Source organism: Haliaeetus albicilla, chromosome 10 (genome assembly GCF_947461875.1).
Source record: "Haliaeetus albicilla chromosome 10, bHalAlb1.1, whole genome shotgun sequence".
Classification (NCBI taxonomy): domain Eukaryota; kingdom Metazoa; phylum Chordata; class Aves; order Accipitriformes; family Accipitridae; genus Haliaeetus; species Haliaeetus albicilla.
Window position 1 is genome coordinate 15,960,118 of NC_091492.1, and position 15,017 is coordinate 15,975,134.

General features: G+C 42.6%; 1 protein-coding gene across 5 annotated transcripts in view; it reads right to left on the bottom strand.

Annotated features, from left to right (window-relative positions):
• Window positions 1-1,282: 1,282 nt before the first annotated feature.
• The window catches only part of ZNF423 (zinc finger protein 423), a 238,121-nt gene continuing 224,386 nt past the window's right edge, over window positions 1,283-15,017 (bottom strand). For 4 of the 5 annotated variants that reach the window (XM_069793619.1, XM_069793621.1, XM_069793620.1 and 1 more), the window contains one exon: window positions 1,283-1,917. In XM_069793619.1, coding sequence (XP_069649720.1) covers window positions 1,888-1,917 — 30 coding nt within the window. In that variant the 3' untranslated portion in view covers window positions 1,283-1,887. The remainder of the gene's footprint in view (window positions 1,918-15,017) is intronic. The other variant, XR_011326528.1, reaches the window with a different exon arrangement.

The following is a 15,017-nucleotide window of genomic DNA, read 5'->3' on the forward strand; positions in this document are numbered from 1 at the left end:
AACTCTTTCTGACTGTCCACGCAATGCTATTTCAGCAGAATAACTGGCAGAATGAATAACATTCCTATCATTTACACCAAATGGGACATTACTTCATTTTTTTGAGAAAGTTGAAACTTTTCTCAAGCTAGAACTTGTACCTGCTCTGGTGCTTCCTGCTGTAGGGATGACCCTACTTCGGTTATGCCCAGTAGCCTTCCCTTACCTGCGGTGTGTCCCACTGTCTTGAAGGAGCTATGTGTGTGCAACATGACTATCAACATCAGCAGGAATCTAAATGTTGAAAACATCATCTGCAGTGTCAACAAGCTGTGCCCTTGCACTTGTTAATAAACCCACTATATAAACTAATCTGGGCATTGCCTACATGTCCTTGAAAACATTTTTCCTACAAAGTATCACTTACATGCTGCAAGCCCAGACACAGTACAATGACAACCAATTGTGCACTAGTTCAGTGCAGCGATTTTGAAAGGCTCTAACTGTGCATGTTCCTATGCCACAGTCTTGCAAAGCCTTGTACATGGTAGGAATGGGTAACCACATCATTACCGCTGTCACAACTGCTAAACATCTTTCATGATGATTATGATTCATTCAAGCAGGAGATACCACGAGAACTGCATCTCACTACTTTCCAAAGGTGTCCATGGTCTTTCAAATGACTGTTTCTCTGACTGGAAATATAACTTATCCCATTACCATATGATATGTTTAAAAAGAAAAAAAAAAAGCCTGCTAATTAGCTGTTAGGCTGCACGATGGCAGTTTCAAGCATCAGAAGTATGGCAGTTACATAGAGCTACAATACCTGTGGGCCTAGAAGGCCACAGGCTTGAAATATACAGTCTCCTACCAAGGTCCCTGAGGCCTGATCCAATATTTGTGCATTTGTATACAATCCAGAAGGCTATTTTTTTTTAATTGAAACAAAGAAGCACAGAGATAGGGTCAAGGCAGCTATAGACCAGGTCCCCTCCATTCTTGCTGACTTGAGTAAAAGTTAAGAGTATTATAAGCTAGCAATGCCTTTTCATGCCCAGATTCAAGTTAGATGTTCTTACCTCACCTCAACCTACCATGGGAGCCTGGGAGGTGCATCCAGAAGCAAACAAAACGCCAGACACAGGAACGTGGCTTTCGCTTTCTCCTAATCTTCCTTTCTCCTGGGGCGCAGAATGCTCTCTGCCGTCGGGTGAGCCATCACTTTGTGATATACACACATCAGCCAGCAGTGGTGATGCAGCGTGCACTGACAGACAGACAACCTCTGACACTAAGCTCATGTATTCCCTTTATTGAACTGTACTAGTTATTGCAATCAGATTAAGTCACATTTATAAAGCAGACCATCCAGTTGCACTGAAACCGATTATATTCATTACATAGTTTTAATCACTGTCCGGTGAACTGGCAAATCCAATCAAAGCATTAGTCTTTAATTAAAAAATTAAAAAGAAATATTCAGACAATAGCCAAGCAATCACATCACAATGCACAGTTACCTAAAATTACAATTAAAAAGCAGTTAACAAAAAAGAAAAAAATCACACCTAATCTTTAACTATCAATATAATACAAGAAGCAACAAAGGGCAACAGCATCAAAGCAGATTTATCTAACACTATAAATTCAGTCAGAAGCAGAAGCTCTAAAGTACACTAGCTGAAGCAGGACAATAAAAAATACTGAGCATGGAATACTTTTAATCTCTTCCATTAATATTCATTTCCAGCTGCTTATAATAGCAGCGCCTCATGGCCAAATCATTAGAGTTTTACATCTGGGTTGCAAATGACACTTTGATTGGATGTAATGTTCAAATGGTCCTCCCCACTGTGCCACCGTCAAGTCTTCTGCAGAGAGGTGTCCTGTAGTGCCAGTGGCTCACTGTGCGTGCTGGCTCAATGTGTGGTTCTGGAAAGACGAAAAAAGGAGACATGCATGAGGGGCAGAATAATAGAAAGCATGCCCATACCCTCCTACTCAGTACCATTTACACAGAGCTCGACATAAAAGCTTCTCAATTATTACAAAACAAAATGCAATAAAGAAAAAGTACTCATAAGTAACAGCTGCCAATATGACACATTTGCTTTGTTCTGACAGATCTGTTAATGCTGGCATGAACTTAGAAATAAAATGCTACAAGCCAAGTACAGCCATGAGGGTTTCTTTTTTTTTTTTTTTTTTTTTTTTCCTTTCAATACATATAAAGAAAGTGGTAACACTTCATGGGCAAAAACTGCCTTTAGGGATTCCCTTAACTGTAACAATTAAAAAAAAACAAAACAAAACAAACCCAAAACTGAATCGCGGGGGGAACCCTTGCCATATTTTACTCTTTTATTCTCACTAGTACTGGGTGCACGTACTGGCAGCAAGAGACACCAGATTGTGACACACACTTCTCAGTCCAAGAAATACTTCAGCAATAACAGCTGAACCGCCAGTTCAGGCACCAGGGTAATATACCCAGCAGAAAAAAGGCTGGACATATAACCCAGGAGTTAAATCTCTTCAAAGATTAGACTTTGCTCTACACGTTTCTTTCAGCAGTTTAGAGTCTTTTTTGTTGCGTTTTTTCCTTTTGGTAAATTTGTAATAGCCTCATGTCATCACATCATGCAGTATCTCGCATCAGAGGATGCTGACCTGTCTTGCCATTTTGTGCAGGAGCCAATAAATCGTAAAGGCAACCTTGGAAGCGTATTTTTAGAGCAGTACCAATTCACCTACATTTTCTGTGCAGACTGAAACCCCAGTCCCACATATAAGCTCAGCTTTATTTGTATGGTTATTCAGCTGTTTGAGCAACTAGAGTTGTGCTTCATGGTGAGCTTTTCTTGAGCTGAGTCCCCAGCATCCCCAAATATAAAAATTAATTTGCATTATTTCAAGCCTAAGCAATTTTACTAGTCTCCATCTGCCTAATAACAGAGCCAGGCAAGTCCACCAGCTTGAAGTGTAAGTTTTTAAACACAAAATGAATTTTGAATCTAATTATTTATTTACAATGACGAAGCTTTGAAATAAAGATATTTTAACTTTTCATAAATCATCTGGTCTTTCTACACTATCCACAGTTACATCTTGATGAGGAAAAAGAATGATCCTCTGCTTTATCCAGGGATGACATCTCCCTGATGAAAACTGTCTGTGGAAAGAGCTAATGGGCGGCCCGCGATGCGCGTGGCCAGGCGGGCAGGCGCCGGTGACCCCATTTGCAGGCAGGAACATTTCTGGACTGTGCACTCCCAAAAAGTGACCACCAGGTGTCAGAAGTGCTGCTGAGTTCCTAAATCACGGCAAAAGTTATTTGCGAGATTGTGCAGGCGGGCTGCGAGGAAACTCCGCACCACAATGGTCAGGCTTTAACGTGCCAGAAGGTGACAGAGGCGGCAGAATCATCGTAGCTGCCACACGCACAGAAGGAGCCCTTGTGAAATTAAATACAATCAACTGGTGAAAACACAAAATAACTGTCCCTTGTTTAGCTTAAAACTAGCCCTCTGAGCATCCCCCGGTCTGTGTCACTAAATATTTCAGAATCAAAAAACAGCAGTACTGTGCAAAGAGTTGGAAAGCTTATCGGCGATAAAGCATTACACTCAGATAATGTCAAGTGAATTGACAGTTGAAACTACTTTGCTTTTACACAATTTAACATCACCAAACATAAAATCCCATGGCTTTTTACTTCGCTATACGTGGAAATTTTCCTGGCCTTAAGAAGGAATGACCTTTGCAGTGCTGGATGTTATTCTCAAGTCAAATAATGGCTTTATGAAGAGGATGGATGGAGCCCTACAAACACAATGGCAGGACTGACAAGAAGCTTGTCTGCTAAACCTAACTGGGAAAGCATGAAATGTGAAAGAATACACAGGCCACTCTGTGCTCAGACACGCTCCTCGGCATTTAACAATGGCCATTTCTTGTGCACTTCATTACAGTTCTATTTTTAGATCATCCTGAGTATCAATAAAAAAAGCAAAAGGTTTAGCATCTTCAAATCGAAAGAAGGGCTATTCGTGGTAGACAAATCCATACTTATTTAGGCAGTGTCATTTAAAAGATAATGCACAATCAGCACTAGATGCATGACGCATGGTCTACAGTCAGGGAACATGATTTCAAACTTGTGTGGCTCCTGCATTGATTACACCAGGCAGGTCAATAAAGGAATGGTATGTGGCTCTAAATCTGATAATGAAGCTTTCATTGTGAGCCCTCCCTCCTCAAACATGGGTTAATAATATGTTCTGAACACTCCTAATACAACGAATATACTGGGTTTGTGACCAGAGTTTACACAAAGAAACAAACAGGTTCTACTCAAATCCTGCAGCTGTTCAGAGCTGGGTCAGGTAGAAGCTGAGAAACTAGCCATGCCATAGGGCTATCAGTTAAAAAAAAAAAAAATACATTTTTTCATATGCAAATCTTGATTTTGTCTTAATATCTTGGGAACGTACCATTTATTCCCTTTGCATGCATTACTGGCAATCAATATGCTGACTAGTCTCCAGACCGAACAGTTAATAAATAGAGCCACATTTTATACAGGACCTCACAAACACATCTGTAATGCCTACGGACACAAGAGCCTGTATGCACCGAATCCTCCCCCTGCCTTTCAGAGAGCAGATCCTGCACAAGCCACGTGCACAAATGGTTAAGTCCTGCACGCCCAAGTGCTTGTGAACACCAGACCACCAGGTTCCTCCATGTGCAAATACTGCATAACCACCACTGGTGTGTACTCAGAAGACCCACAAAAGCCTGTCCGTATCCTCTGCAACCAGTATAGGTTTCTCACCCATTAAAATGTATTTCAGACCACACAGACATGCTTTCCAAAAAAAGTCTGGCAACCTGTCTCCTATTACTAGCAACTGCCATGTCTTATCTTCTTGCTTCTACTCTCTCTGCCCCATGTGTGTGCAGCTTATTGGAATTGTGCTTTGCAGATGTCAGAAAATGTCTGAGACGTTCAGTGCTTATATCTCTTCTCTCGCATGTGTGTTTTGCATATTTGACCCATGCTTTATCAAATAACTTTATTAGGCACCTCTGTGTGTGCCCACAGACAAAGAAAATTCCCCTGGCTGACCAGACTTTCAGAGCAATTGAAAAATAAGTAAATCCTAGCATTGAGAATGCCTTGTGTCTCAGCGGAAACAGCTTGCACTCCAGTGCTACACTGGGCTGTTCCAGGCAGCAGAATGAAACCATAAAGGCCAGAAGGAAGCGAGCATTTTGAAACGTGCAATACTACGGGAACACTTCTACCCAAGTTGCCTAAGGAAACTTCACCCCTTTTCCAGCAGGAGGGTGGACTGGCAGGAAACAGCTTGGGCGTGATTTCTCAACTCTAGAAGTTAGAGTTTAAAAAAAAAATCTTAATGGTGATTTCCAAAGGAAAATAGAGCAGCCACAAAAATGAAGCCTCTCCAGGCATGCTTGTGTGTGTGTCTGCACATGCCTACCTGCTTACAAGGCCATCCATACACGTATGCATTTGGGGGCCGGCAGGAGGCAGGACATAATTTGGAAGCTGAACAGTAAAAATGGTTCTTCACAGCTCCTGTTAGGCCCCCTGGTTTATGCACGGCTCACAGCTGATACCCCACTGAATACATCATTCTGAGACATTATTGCAGCTGGAAAACTGTACAGCAGCACTAAGTCACCTGTCAAGATCAAGTAAGTCACAGCTTATTTATAGAACAAGGTTGGGAAATTTCTTCTTTTCTTTTCTTAATAATCATGCAAAATGGGTAGCAATTCTGTTAGCCACGTCAGTGGGAAAAATGCAACTACCCCGAGCCTCAGGGCTGTCGCAGTGTTTAAGTGGAATTTTCTACTGGCTGCACAATCCCCAAATGAACCATTTGCAGAAGTGTCTGTGACCAAGGAACTGGGCAACGGGTTTTGCAGGAAATAAAAAGATTTCAAAGAATGGTTGATTATTGTCCGTGTAGATACTGATTGCTCTCCAGATCTTCCCTGGGGACACCCCCTGCCTGCCCTCTGGATGTGGATCAAGCCATTTGTGCAGGACATCTACAACGAGTATTTCTGTTTTTCTACATGCATTATTATGAAAACACTGGCACGACAATCTCCATTTTCAGAGCACTGTGTCAAGAAGGAAAGCATCAGGCTTGAAAGATGATCACTTACAGCAGTTCAAAGAACTCTTACAAGCTATATAAAGATCGAGAGAAAAAATGCACACAAAAAAGCAGCACATGATAGAGCAAAGCTCCAAGCCAGGCAGTCAAGCTGGGAGTCTCCCACACTGCAATGACGTTCACTGCCAACAAGTCACAGGTGTACTACACAGGAGCAGGTGAAAAAAATAAAATGCAACTGCGAGGGGTGTGATAATGGTTTGGGGCCATAATACATCCAGTCTATAGTGCCACTGTGTGTCTGTTATGTATTTAGATATTTTGTACCAGCCGCTTAGAGGTATACTGTCTGTGTGAGTGATCATATACACCTAAAAGACCGTATGTTATACAGAGGTTAAGAAATGGCACAACAAGGCTGGTGATGCCCACCACCCTCAAGTGAAATTCAGAAGCCTTCTGCAGTGTTACATAGAGATTGGAACTCTGATGAAAGGTTATAAAGCCTGTCTCTCCCCTTCCAAACCCCATTAAAATGAACAGAAACCATTCCTCAAACCATTTCAATAGGAATTATGGAGATAATCGATTCACGCGACAAACAGCCAACGTGAAACTTAACTGGTGATTAGCCATTGGGTGACCCGTGCACGTGAGCACGCTGGGTGTTTAGGAGAGGGAGCATGCAGTACTTGCTGCCCGCACATTGCTTCTCCAGAGCCGGCTGCTCAGCCCATGCCTCCCTGGCTGCCCCCACGACTCAGTGCCTAGGGACACTGGGGTTGCTGTGGCACTGCAAAACCACCTGGACTGAAAACACCGACCCCAGAGGTGATGCCTGAACACAGCTGCCTGATCTTGTGACACGGAAAGTAATTCCTATTAATGCCTACATTTTTCCCAACATGCAGGGGGTCCTCCAGACCCAGGCGAGAGCCCAGGTAGTTTCTCTCCCTGCCTCGTCCCCACCTCCCTGTTCAGGTTTCCACCACCCCTTCGGGCCCCATCCAGCTCCAAGCCCAGGGATCAGGGTCTTGGCTGGGGACTCCTTGGGGCTGCGCCCCCTCCTCCCCATTCTCTCTCCTTTGCCCCTTATGGATTGGGGCTGGGGGGAACAAGAGAAGTGATCCCTCCACTGACTGGCAACACACACAGCTTGCCATACAAAAACTAAACCTCAGATTCAGGCGTTGACTTGAATCAAAGGTTCAAGTCTCACATTTGAACATATATATAAAAAAAAGACAAAACAAAACCTCCAAATTGCTACAAACAGAAGTTAGAGTGTCTAAATATTTACGAAATACCATCTGCAGCATTCTTTTTTCAAACAGTTTTGCATCTTTTGAATTCAAACTGGTCCAAAAATCTCTCAGCCATTATTCCTCATTATACATCCATAAGCACAGACACATACGTGCACAGGTACTATTTCCCTCTAACAGCAATCCAAAAAGATGAAAATCTTTATGCCTTGACTTTATAAAGGGATTACTTTAGGCAGAGGACACAAGATGACCCTTGCTTTAGCCACTGGAGATTATGCTCTCTACAGAAAGCTGTGAGCCTTAAATTGGTGCTGCTCTAATCCCAAACTGGAGAGGCATTCAAGGGATGCCATGACCCAGAAGAGCAAGAGGAAAAAACCTAAATTAAAAAAAAACAAAACAAAACAAAAAAAACAACCCCAGCACACTGAAGGGGAGCGAGGCGAAAAAAGGGAGAGGGGAAAAAAGGAGAGTGAGCTTGCTCTACAGGATAAACCTTTTTATTTTTATTTTTAATTTCTGGTTGCTACTCTCCCTTTGCTATGAGACTCTAAAGAAAAATCACCTTTGCGCCCCCTTCCAGTTTGTATGTGCTTATTTTTAGAACTGTTTGACAATTATCCAAGGGTCTAAGACTAACAGATGGCCTGTCTTAAAGCCTCATATGTTCACTAGTTTGCACTTCTGACAAACAGTAAATGTACTCAAGAGTGTGCCATAAACAGGGCTGAATGAATACTCAGAACACAATTTAGTTAATACACTTCATTAAAACTGATAGTGGTAACCAATGTTTCCCATAAAACCTGGTGTTAATTGCTCTTCCAGTTGTTTCAGGTAACTCTTACCCGATGACATTTATATGTTTAGATCACAGTTTTTCAGGAAATAGAGTATTACTTCTTTCCTTTCCCCTGGTATTTCACCCACTACATAAAATGCTTGTAACAAGTGAACTCCAAGTTATCATGGTACTCAATAAAAAAAAAAATTGTCAGGCAAGACAGGTTCACATGTCCCTTCTCTATTTGAAGAATCCCTTGAAATAGAGGTAGAGGCAAACGAAAGGTGGCACATCCTTTGTGAAAGGAAACGGCTGCCTGTGTTACTGCTTCCTTCATCTCTGAGCATCTGATAACTTGCCGTGCGTCAGTCAGTCCCCGTGTCAGCACACTTTGAGATGGCACTTCAACAAATGCAGTTAGGAAGCTGTCCTTTACAAGTTATTGAACCAAGACCAAAAAAAAAATAAAAATCACTTCGAGTGTCTAAGAAAATACACCTGGAGGTTTGGTGTCAGCTGAGAAGCTAAGTTGCCTGTTTCCAATGAAAATATCTGTATCTGAGTAACTCTAATGCTTGCATATACTTGATTACTCCAGGGCCAAATGCACCTTTCACCAGTCCTGGGACACAGAAATACTTGTCTGCACCAGGACAGAGCTGGCCTTGGCACCCCTGGGGTTTCTGTACCCGCCGGGGAGGTTGAGCAGCCCCCTTCAGTGCCCGCTCACCCAGGGGACACCCTGAGCCGCCCCCAGGAACCTGCCTGGCTCCTCCAGTGACCAGGACCTGGCACTTCGTCTGGAGTTGATGGGAAGATTCAGAACTTGTAAATTATTTACAGGGAAAAAAAAGCCGCTCCACACATGACTGACTAAAAGCTGTCTGCTTTTTTTTTTTTTTTTTTAATATAAATCTTTTTCTGTGGCTGGCATGTTTCTATATTGAAATGCAACTGCTCAGGTGTTGGTCTGTAAAATCCAGGCAGACCCAGAAGCACCCCCCCACCCTGCTGCCTGCCTTTGTTCTGCACCCCAGGGGCTGTGTGCTCTGCTGCCATGCTGCATCGTCCCAACAATATACTTGCTCAGTTTTATCTCTATTACTTACACCGCTTCTGTTAATTTTAATGTATTCTTGAATTTTGATAAGCATTTCTGTGTTATTCTGGGTTTGAAAAATTATCTTTTTATACAGATACCTTTCTTAGAGTTATTTTTCCCAGCACCAGCCTTTTCTCACACCAGCTAAGGATTTTTTAGATGATTTATGAATTTAATTTCTCTTCTAATTCAGGTTGCTTAGTCCAAATCAGACTTTGACAACTCACCTAACATGCTTTCCCCTTTCCACTTGAGACTAATAATTCTGTATCATCAGTCTTGTAGACCAGCCATCGCTTTCTCTTCTTGTCTAAAAACTCAGAATAAACCAAGGTGAACCTATTACAAGTGAACTCCAAATGTGAGCCTAAGCCTGGCATAGCCTCTCATATTCGATTAAATGCCTCACTGAAAAGTCTATATGCCTCTTCCAAAAACACTGGGTAAAATGCTGAAGCACAAAAGCAAACCGAAGCCTTTGGGAAAACCTCCTTACCACAGCACTTTGGAAATAAAAACCACAGGAGAATACATTATTAAGAGATAACCGGAGTCTTCTGTTAGAGAAACTAGCCGTAAACACACCACGATTCACTGAGGCACCCAATGAAACCAGGGAGCTAATAATACCTGTCCTGAGGGATTGCACACTCCAGAGAATTTCACTCAGAAATGCAAATTTGTCAGTGTCCTTGTGATTTGTAGTCTACAGTATGCCATGCGCAAGAACAAAATAAGCTGAGGGAAGAACCTTACACTTCCTCAATGTAAATGGAGAGGGACAAATTTAATTACTGTTGTCAGAAGTGCATAAAGCCAGAATATTTTTAGAATTCCTCCACTCTTCCCACAGCCCCACCATTTCTCCCTGACTGGATCCCAGAGCCGTTGCTGATCCTAAGAGCAGAAAAGGGCTTGCGGGTCCCAGTATGCCGCTCTCCTGACAACACTTGGTGCTTTAATCTTGGTTTGGTCAGCCTGTTTTTCAGGGGAGCTGGTCCTGCAGCCACCCCAGCGCTCAGGGCCAAGGCCACCCCTGCGCCTCCGCGGACATGGTCACCCACCCAGTATGCAGCAGCACACGTGCCCTTTGCCCGACTTTGAAGCAACCTTGCAAAGCTGTCCTAAGGAATGCAAACACCCTGCTTCCACTCCATTTTCAAATCTAAGCCACACACCAACCATAGAAAGCACCTACTGCCCACAGATACACTCCTTTGTCTGTGCTACACCAAAAACTTCAATGCACGACCCAGTGCTGACCTGTTTTTATCTACTTACGGGTCCTACTCAGGGAAGCAATGATGTTTCAAAACAATTTGCGAGAGGAGAACCATTTTCCAGGAATCCTTTTTAGGTATTCCTCTCAAAAACATGATTTGTTGATTTATTTGAAGCCTATCTGAAGCATATCTCATTAATCCCTCCTTGATCTATGGTAAATCACATTGCAGAAGCCAGTTAACTGTTTCTGTGAGGGCTGGCATCATCATTATGAGACCCTTTGTGACTCTTCTATAAACACTAAATGATTTCCTGATTGGGTCTTTATTATAGGACCAGGACAGCATCCTCTTGCACTCTTTTTCTCAAAAAATACTTAGAGCAAAAGGGAAATGCTTTACATAGCACCTTTAGCACTCACCAGTCAAAATGCATAGACAAAAGCTTCATTGAGTGACCATTTCCATGGGAATATAACCCAAGAAAAGCCAGGAAATTCAAAGTTGAACCAAAAACTAGCTCCTCAACTTGCTCTGGTGTTCTTCGGTATGGCAAGGGTCACCATCTGATTTTTTGTAGCTTTTTTTCCTGCACCAGTTAGGTATTCCTGGTGTTAAGGACCAGCTATAAGACAGTTTCAGCCTTAACTGTGAATTTTAATGCAAACATTAGCCCGGGCACATGTTGCACTTTTCACTTGGACAACATCCTCCATTGAGTGATGGGAGTTGCAGCTGAACCAAGTTGCTTGGACCAAATAAGCAAGTCCGGACAGCTGGACTTCACGCCGTGCCTACCCGCTGCGAGGCTACAGCACATCACAGTCTTTCTATCAGTCTTTTAAAATGCGGCAACTAAAGTAAAATTCCCTCTAATGGAATACTGATCTGACAATTGTATTGCCTTGTGTTATAGATACATTTTTCTTAGAGGCAGATAAATATTCCTGTCACGTGGCACCCACATACCGCTCGGGCTGACAAAATGGCTGGTCAGTGACCTGTTGCCTTGGATGTAATGGCTGTTATTGCTGGTTTCTAATTTCAAAAGGGGCATAAAAATCCTCCAATGCAAGTCTCTCTGCTATAAAATAGCAAGGCCACAGTTTATAGAAGTACTTTACATGCCGTCCCATTAGTGTACATGCCACCAGCAGAGCAGAAATCTGCAGACAGGATTGTGCTCAGCCCACTGCCCACTGCCTTGAGGAGTTAACCCCAGAGGAGCTAGTAGTGTGAAAGAGCCAAGGAGGATTTGTTCCCATAAGTAAAAGAGGGGTCAAAACATCACCAACAGGAGCCATCTCCTCCAAGACATCACAAGACAAAATAGTGAGGCAACATTGCTGAAACAACTGTAACTGTTAAAAAATGGGATTTTTCCAGCCAGTGCTACTCCATTACAACAGTGTCACTGGAAAATCTGCTGGTCTCAGGAAAATCTGCCTTCTAAACAGCAAAATGCTACCTCTTAAACAATTGTGATTTCACGCGAAGACTAAGAGCATGTGTCGGCCCCAAAGGAGGAGAAAATTTTCAGAAGTAAATATGTTCTAAACCTCTTCTCTACTTCTTTTGGAGACACAATAATGTAATGCACCAATGACACATACACTACATGCAGTCAAACCTCAATGCCCATGGCAATTTATTCAGGTTTAACTGTGCAACAGAAACAAATGAGGAGGCTCAGTGGTCAGGCAGGAGCTCTCCCCCAGGGCTGGCGCAGCGGGCAGTGCTTTGGCCGTTTCTGCATGGTGCAAAGCCGAGGCAATTTGGTTCTGTGTACATGCTCTGTGCGTAGGCGACCTCGGGGGGTCGGTACCGCCTGCCCAGGACATGGCACAGAAGACACACAAGATGCTCTGCAGTGAATCAGCTCAAGCACAGCTGAGTTGATAAGCTCAGGACTGCTACTGCCAAATCTGGGCTAGCTCATACGGAGTTGGGGTGATGGAGCCTCGCTGAACCCAAGCTGACCTAACACAAAGCTATGAGCCGTCTCTACACTGATCCTATCGGCACACGCAGTCTTACTTCTATCATCTAGATTTTTCCAACAAAGCCACGTCACCTCATTAAGGACACACTGTTTAGTATCTTGTAAGTTATTCTATTAACAAGAAACATGAAGAAAGAAGAGAGCATTAGCAGTCCTTCAACTAGAGGTTACTGCGCAAGTCACTGCACATGCGCACCCAGCCCGTGCATCAAACATTCCTGTCCCATTTTCATTTAACATAAGCAGAAACTGCAGAACAGGCACAATCTGGAAACAAGCTGTATTCTAAATTATTTTACCTTTCTTCCTTTCCCCTCTGGTCAAAGGGAGATATAAAACTACTCTCAAAATATGATGATAAAGCAGAGTATTAATTACACAAACATCAGTATATGATTGAATATACTTCTCTGAAAGTAACTTCAGAAAGAGCGAACAGCAAGGCTGAGGGCTGTTTTCAGGTCCCTGAAAGTAGGCTGGGTTGAAAATAGGAACAACCTTCCTGACAAGAGCACAGAGGTGCAGGCAGTGACAGCCCTATACACAAGCCCAGGTGCAGAAAGGCAAGTTACCGACTGACTTTCTAACTATTCCTTCTGCTTTTGTTGTTATGAGGTCCCATTTTTTCCTGACGACTCATCATGCTTGCTCCATGTATCTAAGAACAGGTAAGGCAGTGAAGAATTAGCAGGAGTCTCTCTCGTGCTTTTTAAAATCACCCCGGGAAAACTGACCCTTGGGATCTGGCCACAGGCAGAACCCCTGTCCTCAGCTCAGTCCAGCAGCCAGGGCTGGAACCGCTGCTCCTGCTGCCTTTCACTGGCCAAGGAGATAAACCCTAGGATTACACCCTAAATCTCTTACTCAGCAAATCAGAGGTACACCCAAGGCCTTTTAAATTTCTTCATGAAACTATTTTTCAAATTCCTTCTAACGGTAAAAGTGATGGGGGCTCTGCCAGCACCACAGCAGTAGGCAACAGCAGTAGTACAGTATCACTCCAGGATTTCCTGTCTGGAATTTAGGCTTCACATCTGAAATACAACACACACACAACACTTGTACGACTGAGGAAACACAAGACGCTTGCCACACATTTATTATCTTCCTAGGGAAATGATATAGATGGCAAAAGAGACTATATTTACTCCCTCCCCAGCTGCTTTTACAATCTAATAATTTATTTCTCCTGGACATAAATTTCAGATTTAAACGAAATCCCTGAAACCTAAAGATGCCACATGGTAGAGGCTAGGGCAGTATTTCTTTCTATTTTGGAGATGGAGTGCTTAATGCATTGCTCTGTTAACCAGTAGCCTTAAATTTTGGCTGGGAGGGCGGAGGGAGGAGAGGAGGTGCGGGAGAGACAAGCAATTAGACTGTGGCAGATCCTAGATGCAAATACAGGCGACTGTGATTACTACCTTCATACTGAGTTAAAAATATCTGGTTATTGAAAATTATTTTCTCAGTCCATGGGGGTTTATCTAGGTTTAGGCCGAGATGTTTATTTTTTCTGCAGCAGCTGTACTGGGGGATTCTTTTACAACATTTTGCTTACACAGTAGCTATGTATCATTCACACTTCTGAAAACTGAGGCGCTTTCTATGATGTAAGAAATCTCTGCAATTAGAAACAATCATATCCTCTTTCAAAAAAAATAAAACAAATAAAATACAACTCCAAAGCCTTCTAGTCAGCAGTTAAGACAGCAGTGCTCTTAAGGCAAATGTAAAAATCCAGGGTATAAATTCATGTTAACTGTTACAAATATATCCATCTGTTCACAGACTAACTAGTGACTGAAACTGATGAATCCACTGAAATGTAATTTTCGAGCCCACTAGCGTCTGTTCTCTTCTAGTAATAAAGTAAATGCTTTTCAATAACTGTGCTGCTTTTGAATGCCAATTTCCATTTAAGTAGGTTCGGGTTCTCTCTCTCTCTCTCAAAAAAAAATTAAAATAGCAAATGCCTTTTCTTTCCAAAGGTCAAACTAAGCTTTTAAAGAACCAGCAACATTTCAGCAAGGCAGAGAGGACAAAACTCCAATCAGATAAATGGACTGTGTAATGATTGAGAACCACGGCTGCCTCAGGTTTCCTGAATGGGCTGTAGGATAGAATTTGGCACAAACAGTCAGATGTTGAAGCTTATATCTTTTTTACTGCAGACAAGAAATTCACTAAAAATATATAAATAATGAATGTGGCTGGGGATCTCTGCTGGTACTACTGCTGGTTCTGCAAGATGCAGGAGTAGAAACATTCACTGCTCCATGTTTTTGTTATTAGTGAATCCTTGTTCTCCAACAATAAACACAGAATATGTTATCTGAAATGGCTTCTGCAGCACATACAATATAAGTTTCAGCTCTCTAAAAGTGCCAGCAAATTGCAGAAAGATAAGTTACAAAGACGTACCTAATTTGCTGTGATGAATTGTGTGCATGCTTCAGTGATCAAAACTGCAGCTGAGACCTATTATATTTAATGAT